General features: G+C 44.8%; 1 protein-coding gene across 8 annotated transcripts; it reads right to left on the bottom strand.

The window, feature by feature from the left end:
- Positions 1-370: 370 nt before the first annotated feature.
- On the bottom strand, positions 371-17,760 carry ZNF821 (zinc finger protein 821). Of its 8 annotated transcripts, none has more exons than XM_033434315.2 (10): positions 17,621-17,760; positions 16,908-16,970; positions 15,366-15,483; positions 13,946-14,060; positions 6,851-6,976; positions 4,199-4,344; positions 3,404-3,508; positions 2,082-2,248; positions 1,791-1,873; positions 1,185-1,320 (listed from the first exon to the last, which is right to left on the bottom strand). In XM_033434315.2, exons 4-9 carry the CDS (start codon positions 13,983-13,985, stop codon positions 1,825-1,827), a joined length of 633 nt encoding a protein of 210 aa, XP_033290206.1. In that variant the 5' UTR covers positions 13,986-14,060; positions 15,366-15,483; positions 16,908-16,970; positions 17,621-17,760; the 3' UTR covers positions 1,185-1,320; positions 1,791-1,824. The 8 variants fall into 8 exon arrangements, 7 of the variants coding, with proteins under 7 accessions (XP_033290202.1, XP_033290201.1, XP_033290203.1 ...); XR_004485061.2 differs by having other exon boundaries at positions 1,188-1,320; positions 1,747-1,873; XM_033434311.2 differs by lacking the exon at positions 1,791-1,873 and having other exon boundaries at positions 371-1,320; positions 15,366-15,453.
- Between the last annotated feature and the right edge of the window lie 1,114 nt (positions 17,761-18,874).

An 18,874-nucleotide genomic window follows, 5' to 3' on the forward strand; every position in this document is an offset into this window, starting at 1 on the left:
AGTTTGGCAGACTGGGAAAAGTAGCTGGTACCTGGTCTAAATACATCATCCTCTTTAGAAATGCCAGTTATGAGGAAAGGCGTCTACTTCTGAGTTTGGAAAAGGAAGCTGGGTTGAAATAGCTCTTGGGACCACAGGTGATCTTCATTAGTGTTGTGGGCATGCACCCTCACAAAGTCAGCATCGGTTCTTCCTTAATGTCATTAACTTGTGAAGGGCCAGATAAGGGATCTCTGCTGGGAGTGCCTTTGTTGAGGAGCACCCTCCCTCGGAAAAAGACAATGGCTAGACGTCCCTGCCTGAAAACTTCCATCCACGTCTCTCCTAGATTTGCTAGAATGAAATCGAGAGAAAAGCAGGAAAGGGCCAGTAAAGATAAAATTAATTTATTAGCCCTCACAACTCCGTGGGGTGGGTGTGGGCCACACTAGGGCCCCAGAGTCCTATGCTCATGCCCTGCAGCAGTGGGCTGGGGAGTCAAGGTGTCTGGAGTGCCTGCTCCCTCATCCAGAGCTGCCTTGAGCTGGGTCCCTCCTGACCCCATCATCCTGCTCCCATATGCAAGGGGTACACAGGTCCACCTGCAACAAACTCGGGCCTGCCTCCAGCAGCAAGGACAGGACCCTGGGGACGGCTGAGTGGGAAGGCAGGCAGGAGGGTGTGGTTCAGTGCAGAGAGCTGCTGTTCTGCTCTTCAAAGGCCATCTTGCCCAGGAGCTGGCTGTCCAACTCCACCCCACTCACAGGTAGCTGGAAGAAGTTCATTTCGGCTGCTAAGGCTGCCATGGCAGAAGGGTCCTGGCCAAACTGAGCTCGCAACATCATGTCCATTTTCTCCAGCCTCCTCTTGAGCCGCTTGGCCTCCCGCTCCCGGATGAGCCGGGCCTGCCGCTTCTCCGGGGTTTCATTGGCCCGCTTCAGCCTCATGGCCTCCCGATCTCGCTGCAGCCGGCGTGCCCGCTGCTCGTCTGTCTCCTGCATGCGCTGCAGGCGCTTGGCTTCTCGGTCCCTCATGCGCCTTACCTCCCGCTCCTCGGGGGTCTCATTGTCCCGCCGGCTCTTCTTGGCTGTGCGCTCTCGTTCCAGCCGCTGCAGCCGGACTTCCAAAGGCTCGTTCTGTCGACGCAGGGCCCACTTGCGTACACTGGGGGTCTGGGCTTCTAGCAGTTTCCGGTAGGCAGCACAGTTGTTGCACACAAGCAGAATTCCAGCAGGGTACACTGGAGGACTAAAGGCAATGTCCTTCCCCTCAGCACTGGAGGGGCCCTCACTGTGGGCTGGTGGTAGGGATTCCATATTAAGGACTTCAGGAAGTTTCTCACTGGAAAGCAAAAAGTTTAGATGGTTAATGCCATGGTCTAACAAGGCTCAGGTATCCAGCCCTGACTTACTCTGTCCTACCAGGCCAGTTGCTCCAAGTTCACCACTAGGGGTCAGTATGAGTGCTTGGGAGACCTCCTCTACCTTTCCACCCTTGCCCTTCTTTGGGCTAGGTTGTCTACCAAGTCTTAAAGCCCACCTGGAGTTAGGGGCTGAGCCAACCACCACAGCAAGCCACCAGAAACCAGATGAGCCCTTACAATGTGCAGTTCCATTCAAGCCGGACTGATGGTGTTTGTAGGAACTGTGCAGGGCAGTCCTCCTTGAGGCGGAGGCTGCCTTCAGGGGAGGTCCAGTCCACTGGCTCCACATCCCCCCAGCCGACCCTGCATTGTACACTAGCAAATGGGACTCAGACACAATTTACACAGTTCCAGTCTTCCTGGGACACAGTGGAGACTCTGTCCTCACATTAGGGTCCTCTCAGCACCCTGTAACTTCTTTCTCATGAATGGTCTTGGTCTTCCCCACATCTCTTTCTAGTTGAAGATATTCTGATCGAGGAAAGAAATAAGAATTCATTTCCCTTTGAGGATGTCTAATGGAATGGACATATTTACTAGCCTCATTACTTGTATTTACAAAGAGTCAAGAGTCAGTTCCCTTTGCATTGCCCATCTCTAACCTTCACTTCGACTTGGGAAAGCAGAACCCACACCCAGTAATTTGTTCCCAGCACAGAGGGTCAGTTGCCCGGCTAACCTGTTAAACGTGGCATGGCTAGTAAAACGGGCTCCACACACAGCACAGTTAGACCGCTGGTCCTCCGAGTGGATTAAGAGGTGGCGACCCAATGACCCGGGGGAGCTAAGGGCCCGGCCACAGACAGGACACATGTAGCTCTTGGCGCTCACCACTGCTGCAGTGTGCTGTAAAAGAGAACCTTAATCTGTCAACTCACACCAGCTCCAGGACAATCTGTACCCACTTAGGAACTACTTTCTGGGAAACGTCCCCTTTCCTTAGTGTTAGAACAAGGACTTGCAACTATTCTCCCTATCTAGCACCTGGAAAAGTAAGAGTCTCTTGTGTTAAAGGGCCTTCAGAAGGGCAAGGCCATCCAGACCATCACTCAGATTTCATTAGTTTGAGTTCTGACTACGTACTGGGACATGTGGCTGGCTTGGGGGACAACGGGACTCCATAGCCTGAGAAGAATTGCTCAGGATAATTTCTCACGGCCTGCTTGCCACATGCTGTGTAGGTACAAGTGCATTTTTTTGTGTGTGTGTGCGGCACACGGGCCTCTCACTGTTGTGGCCTCTCCCATTGCGGAGCACAGGCTCCGGACACGCAGGCTCAGCGTCCATGGCTCACGGGCCCAGCCGCTCCGCGGCATGTGGGATCTTCCCGGACTGGGGCACGAACCCGCGTCCCCTGCATCGGCAGGCGGACTCTCAACCACTGCGCCACCAGGGAAGCCCACAAGTGCATTTTAAAGGAGCACTGAAGGTCAAGTCTAGAAGCTGGATGGAAAGACTGATATCCAAAAGGTGTTTAAATGCACTGCCTTTTCTTCAGTCTTTTAAAATCAGTCTCCTGAAGAAATGCTTCTCCTCATGAACCAATTATTTTTATGGTAAAACTCAGGCTGCCATGTGTGCTGATGCCTGTTCAATACAGAGCATAAGGCACATGTTCTGCGACTGGATCAGGAAAAAAAAGGAAACAAAAGTTTGTCTAGTTCTGATCCCCTGGTTTACACTATCTTTCTCCAATACTTCAGAAACACCTATGTTAACTCATTTTTTCTTCTTTAAAACAAAGCCCAGTTTCTATTTCACTGTTTTAAATATGTCTTAAGTAATTTAGAAAAAAAATGATACTTAATTTTCACAGTGTGTCTGCCTGGGAACCCAGAACATATTCACTCAACATATCCCACTTATTCTCTACAATTTTCTGAGGATTGGAGTGGAGTCTTGGTGGAAGCAACAACCCAAGGTTCTTTCCGGGGTTGGAGGCAAAGGCTACACAAGTTGTTGGCGCCCGTGTTCTGGAGCATGCGGCTCCGCACGCCATACCTGGTACACATGCGCAATTAGCTGCCCCCGACTCCCACAGTCCAGCTGGCAGAGGGGACACTGGCAGAGTCCAAGTAAGGGGTCGGAATTCAAATTCTCCGTGACCTGCAATTTAACAAGTAGGCAATTCATGAACACAGTTTACCAGTCTCTTCCCTGCCCCTACTTCTTTTAAAAGGGTATCCTGTTAAAAGGAACACAACCTCTTATCATATGTTATTATTAGGTTCCCATTGTGGGTCAAAGGAAAAAGTGATAGGGGAAAGGGAATTAAATTTGCTCCCATCTTCATTTTCTCCAAGGCTTCCTGCCATGAAGACATAGTATTACTCCAGAGAGAGCTTATCTATTTTTTTTTCCCCTAAGGTAAACTCTGTAGAGAAGATCAGTTTTCCCTACTGCCATGCCTCTTGCAGGAATCCTTAGGAAACAGTTTAGTGAAAAGATGGCACCTCAGTTAATACTTTGACTGAAATTTGCAAGCATATTCAAGAGTACACCTGAGGAAGTCAACTAATAGTTTTGCAAAGACGGATGTTCTGCTGGGAAGAAGTGGGGAGCTTTAGGAAGAAGAGCTGTGTGGGAGTGAAGTGATATGTGGGTGGAAAAGGAAAGCTGGGTGTGAAGAGAACTGTGTGTCTGAGGTTTGGGTAACTCATGTTGGGAAGGAAGACAGGCTTCATATGAAGCCCAGGAGACCCTCAGAGGCAAGAGTGTTACATGTGGAAGAGAGGCATCTTGGGCAGAGTAGAAGGGTAAGGAGGTTCCCGGACTCAGGAGCCATTTGTCACTTGCCTCATGCTCTACCACACTGTTCCCACCAACAGGCTGTTCTGCATTTTCTAACTCTTTTTCCACTTTGACCACCCCTCCGTCTTCCTCTGATGTATGGGAAGAGACTTCATCTTGTGTGGTCTCCTCTTCATCACCCTCACTGTCACCTGGAACACACAAACTGGTCACTTCTTCTGATTTTTGCATGAATACATTTTACGTTGCTTTCCACCCTAAAGTTTGCAGCTAAAATGGAAAACATTCTCAGATCTTCCATAATATAGTTTGTATCAGTGCTTATATGGGTACAAATCACGTTAAGTGGAAGCCAGCTATAATTGTTTATATTGCCATATACACACTAAAGAGAAAATCAGAGGCAAAACTGTATTGGAAAATGGTTATTAGGTCCTGTATATTATCATAAAAATGATAACTTCTTACACAGGGTTCCCAAATATCTCACACTTTCAAATCACACCTCCTATGCACCTCACACCATGCTCATTCCAACACACCACTTCTGACTTACCAATGCTTATCACTGATTTTATTACTTACTTTTCTCCATAACCTCCCTGCACAATTTCTCCATGGTGTCACATACACTATTCTATTCTGAGACCCACTAATCTGTTCTCTCCCAACAAACCCCAAGGCATGATTACAGAAACACCAACAAGTTTTTCTTTCCTCTTATCAATAAAGGAGGCAGTAGGAAATTAGGTAAAAATGTCACTTTATAGGGAAAAAGCTCAGTACAGTGGAAAAGTTAGCACAGCAACCAACCTCGGGCATTCTGTCGTGGTATTTGACTCACAGCGTTCTTACCCTGCTAGTAACTCAGCATTCTACGTTAAATAAGTCCATTGTTTCTGTTGGTTCTTTGGATTATCTGATGGATTATTGAATGCATCAAGTGGAGGGAACAGGACATTCTTTACTTTAGGATGAAATATAATTTCTCGTGGCTAAAGAAAGAATTGATTTGTTTTAGTTCAGGGTGCAAGATGTGGCCATGCAGAGGTCTGCCTGTGGCTAGGGGATCTGCAAGGTTTGTGTGTGCTGATTTCTTTCCTCTATTACTTATAAAATTGGAAAAGAAATGATTTTTAAAAAACACAATAACATAGGGAGTTCTTTCTGAAAGGAAAAAAAAGTGCTAGTACTTTGAAGATCACAAGAGGAAGCCAAACCTAGGGAAGCTGTCAGACTCCAGTCCCATCCTAACACCACCTAGATCCTGGACTCCTGGGCCTGACTGTCAGCAAGAGAAATACAGGATAGAGTTTCACCAGGCTCTCAGCATCAGCAGTGAGACTCAGCTTTCCTAGCTAACAGTGTGCTTCTTATCTTCTCTCTACTATCCCTTACATAATTTCTAAATCTACCAAGAACTGGGCAAAACTGGTTACATTCCCTTTCTTCAAAAGAAAATCTAACCAAATCATCTGCTAGTAGATACATGTGTCTCTGTTAGATACTTCACTTGGTTGGTGGACTGGATTTGGGCCCTGGAAAGATCTACAGTATGCCTTATTCCTTGGTCCAAAGCTTTAGTGTGAATCCATCTCAGTAATAAGGGTTGGCACAGATTAAATCATACTATATTTTCTCACCAGCTTATTTGGAATACTTGTAGTCTAAGACAACACTGTATCAAACACTTTTTGTAATTCATCAAAAATCCAAATATATCTCTCTACTAGAAAGGTTAAAAAAAGAATAAGTATGCCATGCAGAGGGATGATGCAACTTTTCCAGAATGGAAACCTATCAGACTTCTATAGATATTGCCATTCCTACCTATTACTCAAACTGGTGGCTCCCACAGATTTTCTAGAAATATTTGGTTCACTTTTCTGTACCTGAGCAATTACTTGCTAAATTATTATTTTTATTGCTAGAGTATTAGTTTAAATAGAAAATGTAGTTCCTGGAAGGTACAGAACTCTCTGCCTCTTCTTTCTTTTACAACCCCGAACATGGAGAAAAATCAGAAATGTCAATATGAATTGACACTAATAATAACCAATATCAGATGGATCAGATGTGGAAATCATCCTAGGAAATAACACATCTCAAAGTGTATTTGTTCAAGCAAGTCACAGAACAGACAATCCATGAGGCTCAACCAGTTACCAGCCACTGTCTTTTCAATCTCTTAAGCAAAGGGATCTACTCAGGACTTGGTGTGGGAAGACCTCGACATTAGCATTTTACATGCTGCATAATCTCACTGGTAAGCAAGTCCTCTTATAAAACATTAAAACTGGGTCCTCAAGCAAAACTTTCGTTAATACCACTCTTATATTTTATTAATTATGAATAAACAGATCCTAAGAGACAGGGATTTTTTTCTTTTCATTTGACCTAGCCCAGGGGCTGCTTGAGCACTCATTATTCCTATGCCCCTGTCTATCACAGTCATCACAAATCTATCTGTGTATGGCACTATGCCAAGTACTGCAGTCCTTGAGTTAAAAAAACCTGTTCTCTCTCTGGACAAACATATGCCCATACACCTTAGAACACCTTTGGGAACACTGAGGATCCACAAATCTCCTTCTTCATGTCTTCCTCCCAACCCCCATGCATAATCCCCAGAGCACACACACTCTGATAATTCTTCTCCCATTGCCCTGAGTCATTACCAGAAGGTGCAGAACTCACTGCTACTGGAGTCCTGATCTCTTAGTTGTTGGATAGCTTGTCGCTGACTGCCAAGGTCTCCAGGAAAATCAGTTTTCATCATCGCCTGGCGGGCTTGCTCTTCTAGCCCAGCAAATACTTGATCCCCTGGTGGTCACAAGGAAAAATAGTCAGGCCACCAGCTGGGCAGTACATCCCCAGGCAAGCTGGTTGGAAAGTCAGACCATTCAAAGGTAGGAGACAGGCAGGTACCCTGTGGTGGGGTCATTCATCTCCAAGTCAGCTTGTTGCCTCCAGTGGTTTCCAGGGACAGCTACTCTTCTTGGGCAACAAGCCAGATGCTCTAGAAAGCATCATTTGCTTCTCTTAAATCCTCCTAATATTGACTCCTTTTAAAGGTGATCAATTGCTACTTTACCAATTTAACATCAAAATCTCAATTCTATTTATAACCTTCCATCAGGACTGGGGAGACAGAGGCAAGTGGCAAAGTGATGGAATGAAGATGGGGCAAAAAATCTGGGCACAATCTCTGAATCTCAATGTATTAGCAATATGGTCCTGATTGTGTCTGCCTCTGACTATAAACAAGTGCTTCAAATAATCCAACTGAAACAGTATCTATGACCCCATCTTTCATCCATTCTCCTTACAAGACGTACTCTAGAAGTTCTTCCTTTACTCTCTCACATCTATTAGAATTAGCCACGAGCAAATAAAAAATAATGGATTAAAAGGAAAACAGATAATATGTGAACCCATTTCTGCTGAGGAACAAACTTCCTGAAACATGCCAACCAATTTGCAACAGGTAATATTTCATCTAGTCTCCTTGGTTTAGTGTGGTCTTTTTTTTTTTTCTTCTTTGTATGCAGTATCCAAAAGCCCCGGACCCATCCTTGATTATGCATTTACTGTGAGGAACTCTGCCTGGGATCTGTGTGGTTATTGAAGAGTTAACATTTAAGTGCTCTTTTATTTCCAAGAGGCCAGGCATAAGGAGAAAAGAGAATTGGGTTTCTTGAGGTTTCCATTATCTCAGTCAGAGTGGAAACTACAGTCCCCATTCTCCAGCCACCAAGAGAGAATAATAAAAAGCCCTAGTGAAATGTCTGACAATAGACCAGGCACTTTCTTAATGAAGAGAGAGAGGAAATTAAACAGGCTCAGGTTCCGAGGCTGATACAATGATGTAGGAGGAATGAACTGGTCAGTTGACCTGTACAACTAGTCCTTGGGCAGTGAAAGAACTGATGTGAAGTAGGCTTCATGTGATTCATTTAGGTATTTGTTCAGCAAATATTCATTGAACATCTACTATATGCTAAATGCCAAATGCTAATAATAGTGATTATTTGGCACTTCCTAGTTCCAGGCTCTACGTTAAGTGCATTATAGTTGCTACCTCACCTTAATTCTCTGCAAAACTCTATGTGGTAGGTATTACTATCCATATTTTACTTAGAAGAAAACTAAGGTCTATGGTGGAACAAAGTATTCAGACCCCAGTCTGTCCAACCCTTAATTACCATATTTTTCAGTTGCTTTCTAGCAGAGTTGTAAACAGAATTTTAAGCGGTTCATTAGAGCAATTTTACTGAAAACAAACGCTTGTCTCTGTGTGACAAGAATAGCTCTGATCCTAGTGTGTTACCTTCCTACCATCAGAAACTGATATATACAACTCAAATACCAAAATAATGTTCTCAAGGCCAAGACTGACAGAAGGAACCATCATTTTTATGGTTCTGATTCCATGCGATGAGTTACCATGCCTGGGTTAGAGTAATATTATGGCTATTCTGACTGACACTATGAGTGGGAATAGAGGTGCTAAGAGTCCAAGTGTACTTCTAGCCACTCAGCCCTCAAGTAAACGAAAAATAACCTGCTTTAAGTCCACTTTCATAATATTCAGGATGACACACTGGATATAAATTACCGCTAGGGAGAGCAAAATATGAATTCTGTGTTATAGCGCCTCCTCTTCCCTCTTTGCAGGAGTAAAATATTTAATTTCTCCACGTTGGTTCCTCTGTAACCACAAGACCATGGCTAACTGGAATAGTTACTGAATTCTTCTGGGTAAATGCATGTTTTTGGACCTGGTGGCTGTGGGCAGATATGACACTAAGGAACAAGTTATGTACCAGCATATAATCATCAAGGGCAGACCATTCTCATCAATGACATCTCTAAAGAAACCTATCCAGAAACCAGCTAGGTTTATAACATACTAAGAATCTACACTTCCCCCCCTTTCTTTTTTTTTTTTAATTTATTTATTTTATTTTTGGCTGTGTTGGGTCTTCATTGCTGTGCGCGGGCTTTCTCTAGTTGTGGCGAGGGGGGCTACTCTTCATTGCGGTGCGCGTGCTTCTCATTGTGGTAGCTTCTCTTGTTGCAGAACATGGGCTCTAGGCGCACGGGCTTCAGTAGTTGTGGCTCGCGGGTTCTACAGCACAGGCTCAGTAGTTGTGGCACTCGGGTTTCAGTAGTTGTGGTGCATGGGCTTAGTTTGCTCCGCAGCAGGTGGGATCTTCCCAGACCAGGGATCAAACCCGTGTCCCCGGCACTGGCAGGTGGATTCTTAACCACTGTGCCACCAGGGAAGTCCCCCCCACTTTCTTAATGCGGAATCACCACTGAATTAGAAGGACATCTATAAAGATATGTAATTTTCAAGATCAGCTAGTAATTCAGTCTAGTCTCCATCAAACTTGAGCTAAAAATTTATTCCTATTGAAGCTGTCTAAATATTTCAGCCTTCACAGAACAGAGAAGAGTCTGTTCAATACAGCTGCCCTATCTAGGACTTTTGGGAGCATTCTCACCTAGGATAGTTGGGCTATTCCTTTTTTGGCAGTTTGGAAAGAAAAGCTATGCTCTTCTATTTTATTCCATTCCTGACTTGGGAAAAAGGCTAAGGTAAACTTTACTCCTTAGGGCTATTCTTATTTAAATACCAACATAAAGCAAAATATATAAAAACCATAAAGAGGGATTCTGGCAGACCTCACAGAAAAAGATATGTGAATGATCTCCCAGTAGTCACTATTCACCTAATCCCTAAATCTAACTGTCCAGAATTATCCTTTCATAAGAAGGTAGTGATAATTGCTAAAAGTATGTCATATTAACTCAAGTATAATGTGATCCATAGAGATACTAGTGATTAAGAAGTGTTATACAGTTGCCTGCTTTTACAATGTAGCAGTATTATTTCCTTCTATCTTGAGACTGTTGGAGTAGGTTAAAAAAAATCCTCTGTCTTCTAGATATTAATGTAGGGCAACCATCTTCTTTAACATGGTATTTACTTGTCTATTAATAGTTGAGAAAAAGTCATCTAAGTTCAACAGTAAAAAGCAAGGTACTACCTCTCCTTTTTGTGGTATGAAATCAAGATACTGTTGGTCTGATTTGGCTAAGGTTTTTTAGACCAGATAAGAACAAAGCCATGCAAACAAGCCTGTAGAACAGATGAGAAGCCTGAGATGAAAGTTACTGGAAGACAAAGATTTTACAATTCTCTTTTTTGAGTCTTTGGTGCAGTTAAATAAATGCAATGTCTGGCTGACTTAAATTAAGTAAAGCAGCTGAGACAGATTCTAAGAGAGCAGATGCCTAATTCAGAATAAAATGAGCTAGTACTGGGAGTGAGGCACTTAGGATTCCTTTTCTAGCTGACAGTCTCCGTAATCCGAGGTGCTATCACATATTGGGAACAGAACCATTTACCTCACAAGGATGCTAACAATGAATGAAGACAAAACAAACTGCACTTTTTAGAAGAGAAGGGACTTTAAAGGCTTCTTTTTCCTACTTCTCTGTAAAAGCTGAAAACTTTAATTGAAGTTGAAAGTTTTTAGTCTCATATATAATCGGAAAACAAAAGTCTCTTAAGAAACGGAAGTTTTCCTTTACTTAGTGGTTTGCTTGGTACAAAAGCACCAAATGAAAGTGTGCAAAGGATTGTATTTTCAACCTCTCTAGAAACAGTTACAGAAATCTGTATTCAGAAGGGGGTGAGATGAGGAAGGAGGGAGGGAAGAGGTCTACAGAGATTTCAACCCATATGCAGTTCCTCTGTGACTAACAATTCTGGACTTTTATTCCAAAAGCTCTGCATCAAGTCTATTAAGGAACTGGGCAAAACACAAGAGTCTGCGTGGACGTTTCTGGGTAAAGGAGAGATCATGACGGTACAGAGACAATCCTGAGGAAAGCCAAGTATATGCCAGAGCAGCCTGCCCATTGACTTCTAAAGTGGATCTGACAGATGCTGCCAGGCTACAGCAATGGGATTCTTAATATATTCTTTTAGGAGGGCTTCTTAATATATTCTTTTAGGAGCTGCCTGCTACACAATCCTCTTGTTCCCAGAAGGCAGATCTAATGGAGCTCAGCCATTACTCTGCTCAAATGCCATTGGCTTTGACATTTAAGCAAAGCTTCTGCAGACCTTCCTGCCTCCCAGACCTTGAGTTCATTCTGTTTACTTTAAATAGATGAGCAGCATTAAATTCAATACATTTGATTGGTTCTATTTCACTGCAAGGGGTTAGGAGACGCACGTGGTCAGAAGACTGAAATTACCTATTTCTACTTGGCATTATTGTGGGCAATGAGAAGATGACCTTTCAAAAAATGTAGGACCAGCTTCAGTTCCCAAATAGTAAATAAGTAGAAGGTCCTCAGAGACCAGCAAATCTCAGTGTCTTTCTTCTTTCTTAGTCCATCATGTGAGATGCCTTCACAATTCCCTGCCCAAATGCATCAGTGAAAACAGCCCCTCCCTGCGGGTCTGCTTTTTAGTTGCACCGAACATTTCTGTTCACGGCCCTCTTAATGGTCACCACTGCAAAGTCCCACCCGCTCCACCACAATACTACAAGCTTCACTAGCTCAACTCTAGAAACTGCATTTCTGCAGCTGCGGATATGATACTCCCTCCTTCTCTGTGGTCTGTTTGTCCATCTGTTTTCCAACTCCAGTACCAGCTCATCTTGGCTTTGACTGATTACGGTGGGAGGAGATGCAGCTATCGACTTATGCTATGTGGGGGCAGGCACTGGCCACACAAGCATTTACTGGCTTCCCTGTAAATGACCTACCTGATCATACTATCATCCCCACCAGCTACTTTCCTCAATCTCTTTGGACAGGTGGCTTTTAGAGGTAAATGACCAACTCCAGTGATTGCCTTATTTGTGAACCCATCACTCTACTAAGAGTTCGTTTCCTGCCCTGCCTTCTTGGGGTCACATCTGTGTCTCTTCTCAATATCCACCTTCAACCAGAGAGGAGAAGACAATCCTTCTGAACCTCTGTGTTGTATTACCTATGGTAGAGATACTTCATTTTATCTCTCTTGAAAATCCTCACATTCAGGCCCACTAAATTTCACTGTTTTAGCAGCAGTTTCTAAATCTTTCCTGAACCACTCACCTTTATATTAGGCAGCCTTCCATATCCACCTACTCCAGAATACACTCCTAGAACTATCCAACTTGTGCTGCCTTATAAAACTTTTCTAGGACTTGAAGAATTAATTGTATATGAAAGTTTGCTACCCTAATCTCATTTAATCTATAAAATGCTGAAGTCCTCTTAATTCCTCTGAACCTACTGTTTTCTCTCCTACTTTTGAAATTACCCAATAAAATAAAATAAGGTACATACTGTCTGGCATATGGTATGTTTTTAATAAATTTTAGTCCTCTTATATTAACTCCATGACTGATCTATCCTCTCAAATGTAGGTTTTTTTCCTTAAAAAAAAACAAAAAACTTTCATATGTTATACCACTGAATTCCCTTCAAATGTTGCTGTAGTCAGTCCTCCATAAGAACACGGAGCTATTTGTCTCTTTTTTACATTTGAATGAGGATGCTTATCTCCCCAGATCATAGGAAACTGGTTAATTGTCTCAAATCTACATAGATATATTAGTGTTAATTTAATAAGGCACTTTTGAAAACCCACTCTGAGCAGTGCTAGAAGTAGAGAGGGATAGCAGGAATTATATATGGGACATAGTGTCTGCCCTCCAGAAATTTACAATCCAATTACTAAAATAAAACATATATATGAACCTGCTGAGAAATAATGCAAGGCAATAGTGCATAGCTGGTTCTTGTTACCAGTCTCTTCTTCATGTGATCCATCCCACACACTATTTTGTAGTCCCAAAACACTGTATTCTGAATGTCACTCCATTCTCCCTGCTTAAAAACCTTCAGTAGCTCCTTACAGTCAGGGTGAAGCGTGAACTTGGCCTGGCCTTCGGGCCTCTACAATGCAGAGTTAAATGTCTCCAACGTCATGTTCTATGGCTTCTGGACAAAATGCAACTTCTGCTTCATAAAAGTCTCCTTGTCCCCTGAGCATACCACGTGCATTCCCTCTTTGTTTCTTTGCTTTCCCCTACCTGATTTTACCTCTCCTTTACTCTTTTTTTAAAGAATCCACTTTCTACCTTCCAAGGTCCAGTTCAAGTTCATAGTCTAAGGCCTCTTCCATCAAGCATTCCCTGGCTATCTCAGTCCATGGAGCTCTCTCCCTCCTCTTTTTTTTTTTTTGGCCTCAGGGCATGTGGGATTTTAGTTCCCCGACTATGGATCAAACCCATGGCTCGAATCCTTGGCCCCTGCAGTGGAAGTACAGTCTTACCCACTGGACCGCAAGGGAAGTTCCTCTCCCTCCTCTTAATTTCTGTAGTACACACAGTCTGCAGCATCCCTATTTGGCACTTAGCATATATTATCTTGCTATATGCCCATCTATCTATCTATATATCTGTGGCTACGTTATAGTCTTATATATCTTTATATTGTTTTACGGCCTTGGCATCTAGCACAAGGCTTTGCACAGAGTAGGAATCCTATAAATGTTTGTTAATGTGAATACTAAGGATGAATCAAGAGCACCTATTCCTAAGACAGGTTTCTAAGACCTCCTCCAGCATAGAAACACTTTAAATCCATCATGTTTGACACCTTTAACCCTTTTTTCTTCACAAATTAGTGTGAGTCGATCACCTAAATTCAGATTACACTTCCTTTCCAACCCTCAGGGTTCTCAGGTTCCAGAATAAAAAGCCCAGTACTCACAGTGAACTTTATTTGGATTTGTCTGTTTCCGACGGGACATGTTTCCCTGATCCAAGAGCTCTGGCTTTTCCCAGTTTCACAACTGGATGTTACTACCTCCTTGCAAGGTGCTGACCTACAGAAAAAAGGATAATGTTAGCACATGTCATTTTGCTCATAAATTATACACAATTAAAAGATGAGAGACTTTTTAAAATAGTTTTTGAGTATATATAAAACTCACCAGTTATAAATCATTGAACTTCTTAAAGAAAGAAACAAATGAATAAATCTCTAGCACACTTTAAGGTCCCAAGAAGTTTCAGAGAGAATTCCAAAGGATTTAGAGAATTCCACTCTAAATCCAACTCTGGAATCCATAATACTGTTAAGTGTTCATGATCAAGCTCAGAGGGTAGAAAAGGAAGCAAAAAAACTCAGGCAACCAGCGTTAGAAGCACCATAGGCTCAAAGGGATAACCCTCATGAATTGTAAAAGGAAGCAAAGGAAGCTAAACAGGGTGGCAGCTCATATGTCACATGCCCTCTGGAAGTCAAGCCCTGCAATCTGCACCAATGAGAACCTCCAGATGTTTTTTTCAAGAAGTTATCTCTCCTAGAGGTGACGAAGGCACCACATCCCTGTGAGACAAGAAATATCTCAAAACTTCTGGGCATCTGTAAATGAAACATGGGAAATAGAGCCTCTACCTAGGGATGCAGGCACAGTGCTAGGCACTGTGGATGACAGGGCACTAAAGCAAATCAGACTTCCTGTTGAAGATGGGCTTTTACCAGAAGAGCCAGGTGCCATACACATTGTTGGGTACTAATTCAATACCTCAATGTGGAACATCAACCTGACCCTGCTCACATGCTCCCGAGTGGTGGTCAAAGTTAATAACTTTAGTGCCTCTTCTCAATCCAGCCTCTTGTAGCAAAGAGTGGGAAGAACAAAGAGAAAAGGTCCCCAAATGAGAAGTGCTGCAGAGACATGCACCTGCTTCCCTGAAATAGGAGAGAACAGATACTTAAGCCTAGAGGTTCCTGGTTAGTTATAAGAAAGGCTTTCCCAGCATTAAGTGTTGTTAGAGAGTCCGAAATGGATTGGTAGTGGAAGCTGTGAATTTTCTTTGAAAGACAGAGTGAATAAACAGACATAGATTAAAAGGAGATATTCTCTTTCCTACCAAAGATGAGAACGTGGATCTGGTCACCCTCTAACTTTTCTTTCAGTTCCTGCCTTCTCAAATTGTACTCACACTAATAAGCAAATATAAAATTGTAGTTTATTGCCTTAAGAGGCATTATGAGAGGCTACTTACTACCATCTACACTTTGCACTCCAGTTAGTGAAGACTCACCTCCTGTTATGCCAACTAACTCCTCTATGTAGCTAGAAAGGACCTCAGACCTGTAATCAGATCCTGCCTCCCCTTACCAAAAGAAGAAAGAAACCGCAAATGGCAAAGACAGGCCTCCACAGGAAGTGGCAAAGGAAGCAGCTTTCAGGCAGTCTTCTATCATATCTGCATATCAAACACAGTTCTTTTTCAGACCTTTAATTAAAAAAAAAAACAACAAACTCCAAATGTATACAGTAAAAATCAATTTTAAGGTAGTATGTTGAGTGCTAATGCTAATGACACGTGTTCTCTAAGTTTTGTTTGCGTAGATCATTTCTTTCTAATCAAGTAGTTATTTTACAAATTGAAGCAGTGAATGAATATTACACTTTGGATCTTTTCCTATAAGTCTGTGGAATCACAAAGTGGAAAGTTGAATGAAATGCAGGTTGCCTATCATTTATTTTTCTAAAATTTGCAGAGCTATAGCTCTCTATTGTATAAGGAAGAAAATGAAACCTTAACGAATCTTTAAATTTTCTTCCTATTAAGATCAGAAATTGAAACTGTGAGATAAAGGTAATAAAGATCCTTCTGAATGAAGGCCAGTGCTCGCTTCGGCAGCACATATACTGAATGAAGGCCAAATAATATGACACAGGCTCTGTTCAGATCATCTTGGTGAGGCAACAGCTCAATACTAAAGCTACAAGTCAGAAACAGAAATCAACATCTGGCATATTTAAAGCACTAGTGTCCACTGCATCTCACAATCCTCCTAGTGGCCAAATGGGGAACCAACCAGATGGTACCCAATGGGACTTCACACCTGAGGGATTAAGGGGAAAACATAAGCAAATACTCTTCCTCCCTCAAAAAAAGAAAGCCTGTGGGGTCGTGGACTCTTGAAAATAAGTAAGTTAATTAATTATGTAATTAATTAACAATAAAAAACTAGCACTAGCAGATAACATTCTTGACTGCACAACAAGATCTCAGAGGTTAAACAATTGTTTTATAGCAGTAAAAGCTAATAAAATCCATAGACACATTGCCGTAAAGTTCACTAACTCAGTTTTACTTTCAACACTGCCTCAGTTCCCAAGCCTGAATCTGAAACCGATACAAAAATGTAAATGGATAGCCCGAACATCACCATCTGGAAGAAAAACAGGATGGGAAGAAAGGTAACCGGTGAGATTCAGGTCTACAAGGGATTCTATTTAAAAAGGGAGGCAGTTTTGTCCATCTTTTGTTTTTTTTCGGTACGTGGGCCTCTCACTGTTGTGGCCTCTCCCGTTGCGGAGCACAGGCTCCGGACGCGCAGGCTCAGCTCAGCGGCCATGGCTCACGTGCCTAGCCGCTCCACGGCATGTGGGATCTTCCCGGACCGGGGCACGAACCCGTGTCCCCTGCATCGGCAGGCGGACTCTCAACCACTGCGCCACCAGAGAAGCCCAGTTTTGTCCATCTTTAGAATGTGGTTAAGAATACTTGGGAGCGGGGCCAACGTCTCCCCTTAACACTGTCCCTGCTCTCCCACAGGTGTTAGGTTGCAGCTTCCAGGACACACCACAGACTTTAGCAAGAAAATACGGGTGAAATCCAAGCTTTAAGAAAAGAGGGTGCACTCCCACCTCCAGCTCTGGTGCAGTTCCCACGGAGCAAAGTAAACTCGCCTGAATCCCCGGTATCTGTATCTGCCAAAAAGGAGAGGACAAGAAAGCTGGTCACGTAGCCGCCTCACAGTTCACCCTGTTCCCGGGTGTATAACCAGCCGAGACGGTCCCTCTGGCTTCCTGAAGCATGAGCACAGGTAGATTCCCGGGAATTATCAGACAAGAGCCAGAGGTCTTCCGAGGCGGCTCAGACAAACCCTCAGACAATACAGTCTTCTCAGAAATCTAAATTTAGAAGCCCTTCTGCGAGAAGGCGACTCGGGACTGACACCCGGGTCGGCGCCCCCACGCCCATCCTCCCCTTCCCCCAGCTCCAGCCCAGCCTGTCAGACGCCCGGGCCGTCCCGGCGCTGCCCGGCTGAGCCCGACCTGGGCCCACGCGGGGAGGGCGGCGACGCGGACGCCCCTCCCGCGCCCGAGACCTCCAGAGGGACGGAAAGTGGAACAGCTGCTGTGGGGAGCCAGCCCGGTCCGGCCTCGTCGCGGGAACCCGGGGCAGGGGGAGGGTCAGAGCCAAGGCGGCCCCCGCCCCCCAGGCCAGAGCGAGCCCCTGTTCCCCTCCCCAGACACAGACTGACAAAAGGACCGACAGCCGGCGACCAAGGGAGGGGGCGAGGAGCCCCTGCATCCTCAGCCTGGTCCCGGAGGGAAAGAGTCGGGGGTCTTTTTACCCGGCGCCTTGGCGCTCCGCGGCGCTCCGGGTCCCTGGGCCCCGCCTCCGGACAGACGGACCCCCGGACAATGGGCCCTGGGCCGCAGCTCGGGCCGGCCGGGCCGGGGCTCTCCTGGACTGGGCCCCGGCTGGCAGAGGGCAGCTCCGGGCCGAGCTGGTGGCGGGGAGCCGAGGGGCGGCGCTGCAGACGGACAAAGCCAAAAGCAGACAGACAGACGGAGGGGGAAAAGATGGCGACGCGGGCGGCGGGAGCGCGCTGCTCGCGCACCCGCAGCGAGTGGGGCGCGTGCACGAGTCTCTCCTATCCCCTCCTCCCCCCTTTGCAAGCTTCGTCCCCCTCCCCGCTCCCCAGGCGCGCGCCCGGAGGCATGGGCGGGGCTTAAGGGGAGAGGGGTCCGGGGAGGCAGGACTTAAGGGAGCATCCAATCACAGACATTCGAGAGGGGCCTCGCCTTGTTTCTCGCGCCATGGAGACCACCGAGCCTCGCACCCTCCTAGGTCTTTTTCTGGTCCTGTCAACTCCTCAGCTCCCCTATGCTCTCCTGAACCTTTAAACTCTACCCTGACTGTCAGCTCTGATCCTGGTTTCCTACCCCACCTTCGAGTTCAGCCACAAAAGCCCACATCCCCCAACCACAGCTCCACCGCAGGCTCCCCCTCTCCTTAGCCCAACCTCTTCCCCTTCCCCCAACCCAAACCCTCTTCCCTTCATTTCCCCACATCTCACGGTTTCTTCGGTCCCCACGACGTTTAATGTGACCGAGATCTAGGGGCCACGGACCTTTGTGGGAGGGGCTAAGTTCGGCTGTCAGAACCTCAGAGGAGAAAAATCTTTAGCTTCGTTTTAGACATGTAAGTCTCCAACATGATTCTCAACTAATAAAACAACAGTAGCTGTAGACCCTGGGGCATAGAATTAATTTAGAGAAGGGTAACTTGTGGCACTGTTGCCACTTAAGGGGCATTTGGGGCAATTGAAAGTGGTTAGACTCACTTCCTAATAAAACACCTCCTTCCCCTCTCATTGTCCCTTTCTATTTCCTCACCGCTTTCCTTCCTTTCCTCTAATTCTCTCGTCTTGTAGAATGCCTAAGCCTGCCTTTGACATAGCTCACTTGGAGAAGTAGGGCATGCGGTGGAAAGATGGAATCTGACATTAGAAGATCCAGCTTTGAGTCTGCAGCTGACCAGCCTGGTTACTTTGGGCAAGTCACTTCCCTATTCTGAATCCCTGCTTCCTAAAAATGTAAAA

This window comes from Orcinus orca, chromosome 20, assembly GCF_937001465.1.
Source record: "Orcinus orca chromosome 20, mOrcOrc1.1, whole genome shotgun sequence".
Lineage (NCBI taxonomy): Eukaryota > Metazoa > Chordata > Mammalia > Artiodactyla > Delphinidae > Orcinus > Orcinus orca.

Excerpts from the sequence above, each read along its gene's own strand:
- ZNF821 (XM_033434312.2), bottom strand. The coding sequence starts at position 13,985 with ATGTCCCGTCGGAAACAGACAAATCCAAATAAAGTTCACT. Across the intron at positions 6,977-13,945 it reads AAATCCAAATAAAGTTCACT|GGGATCAAGTATTTGCTGGG; the intron begins GTGAGTACTGGG and ends TGTGACCACCAG. Across the intron at positions 3,509-4,198 it reads ACAGTGTGGTAGAGCATGAG|GTCACGGAGAATTTGAATTC; the intron begins GCAAGTGACAAA and ends GTTAAATTGCAG.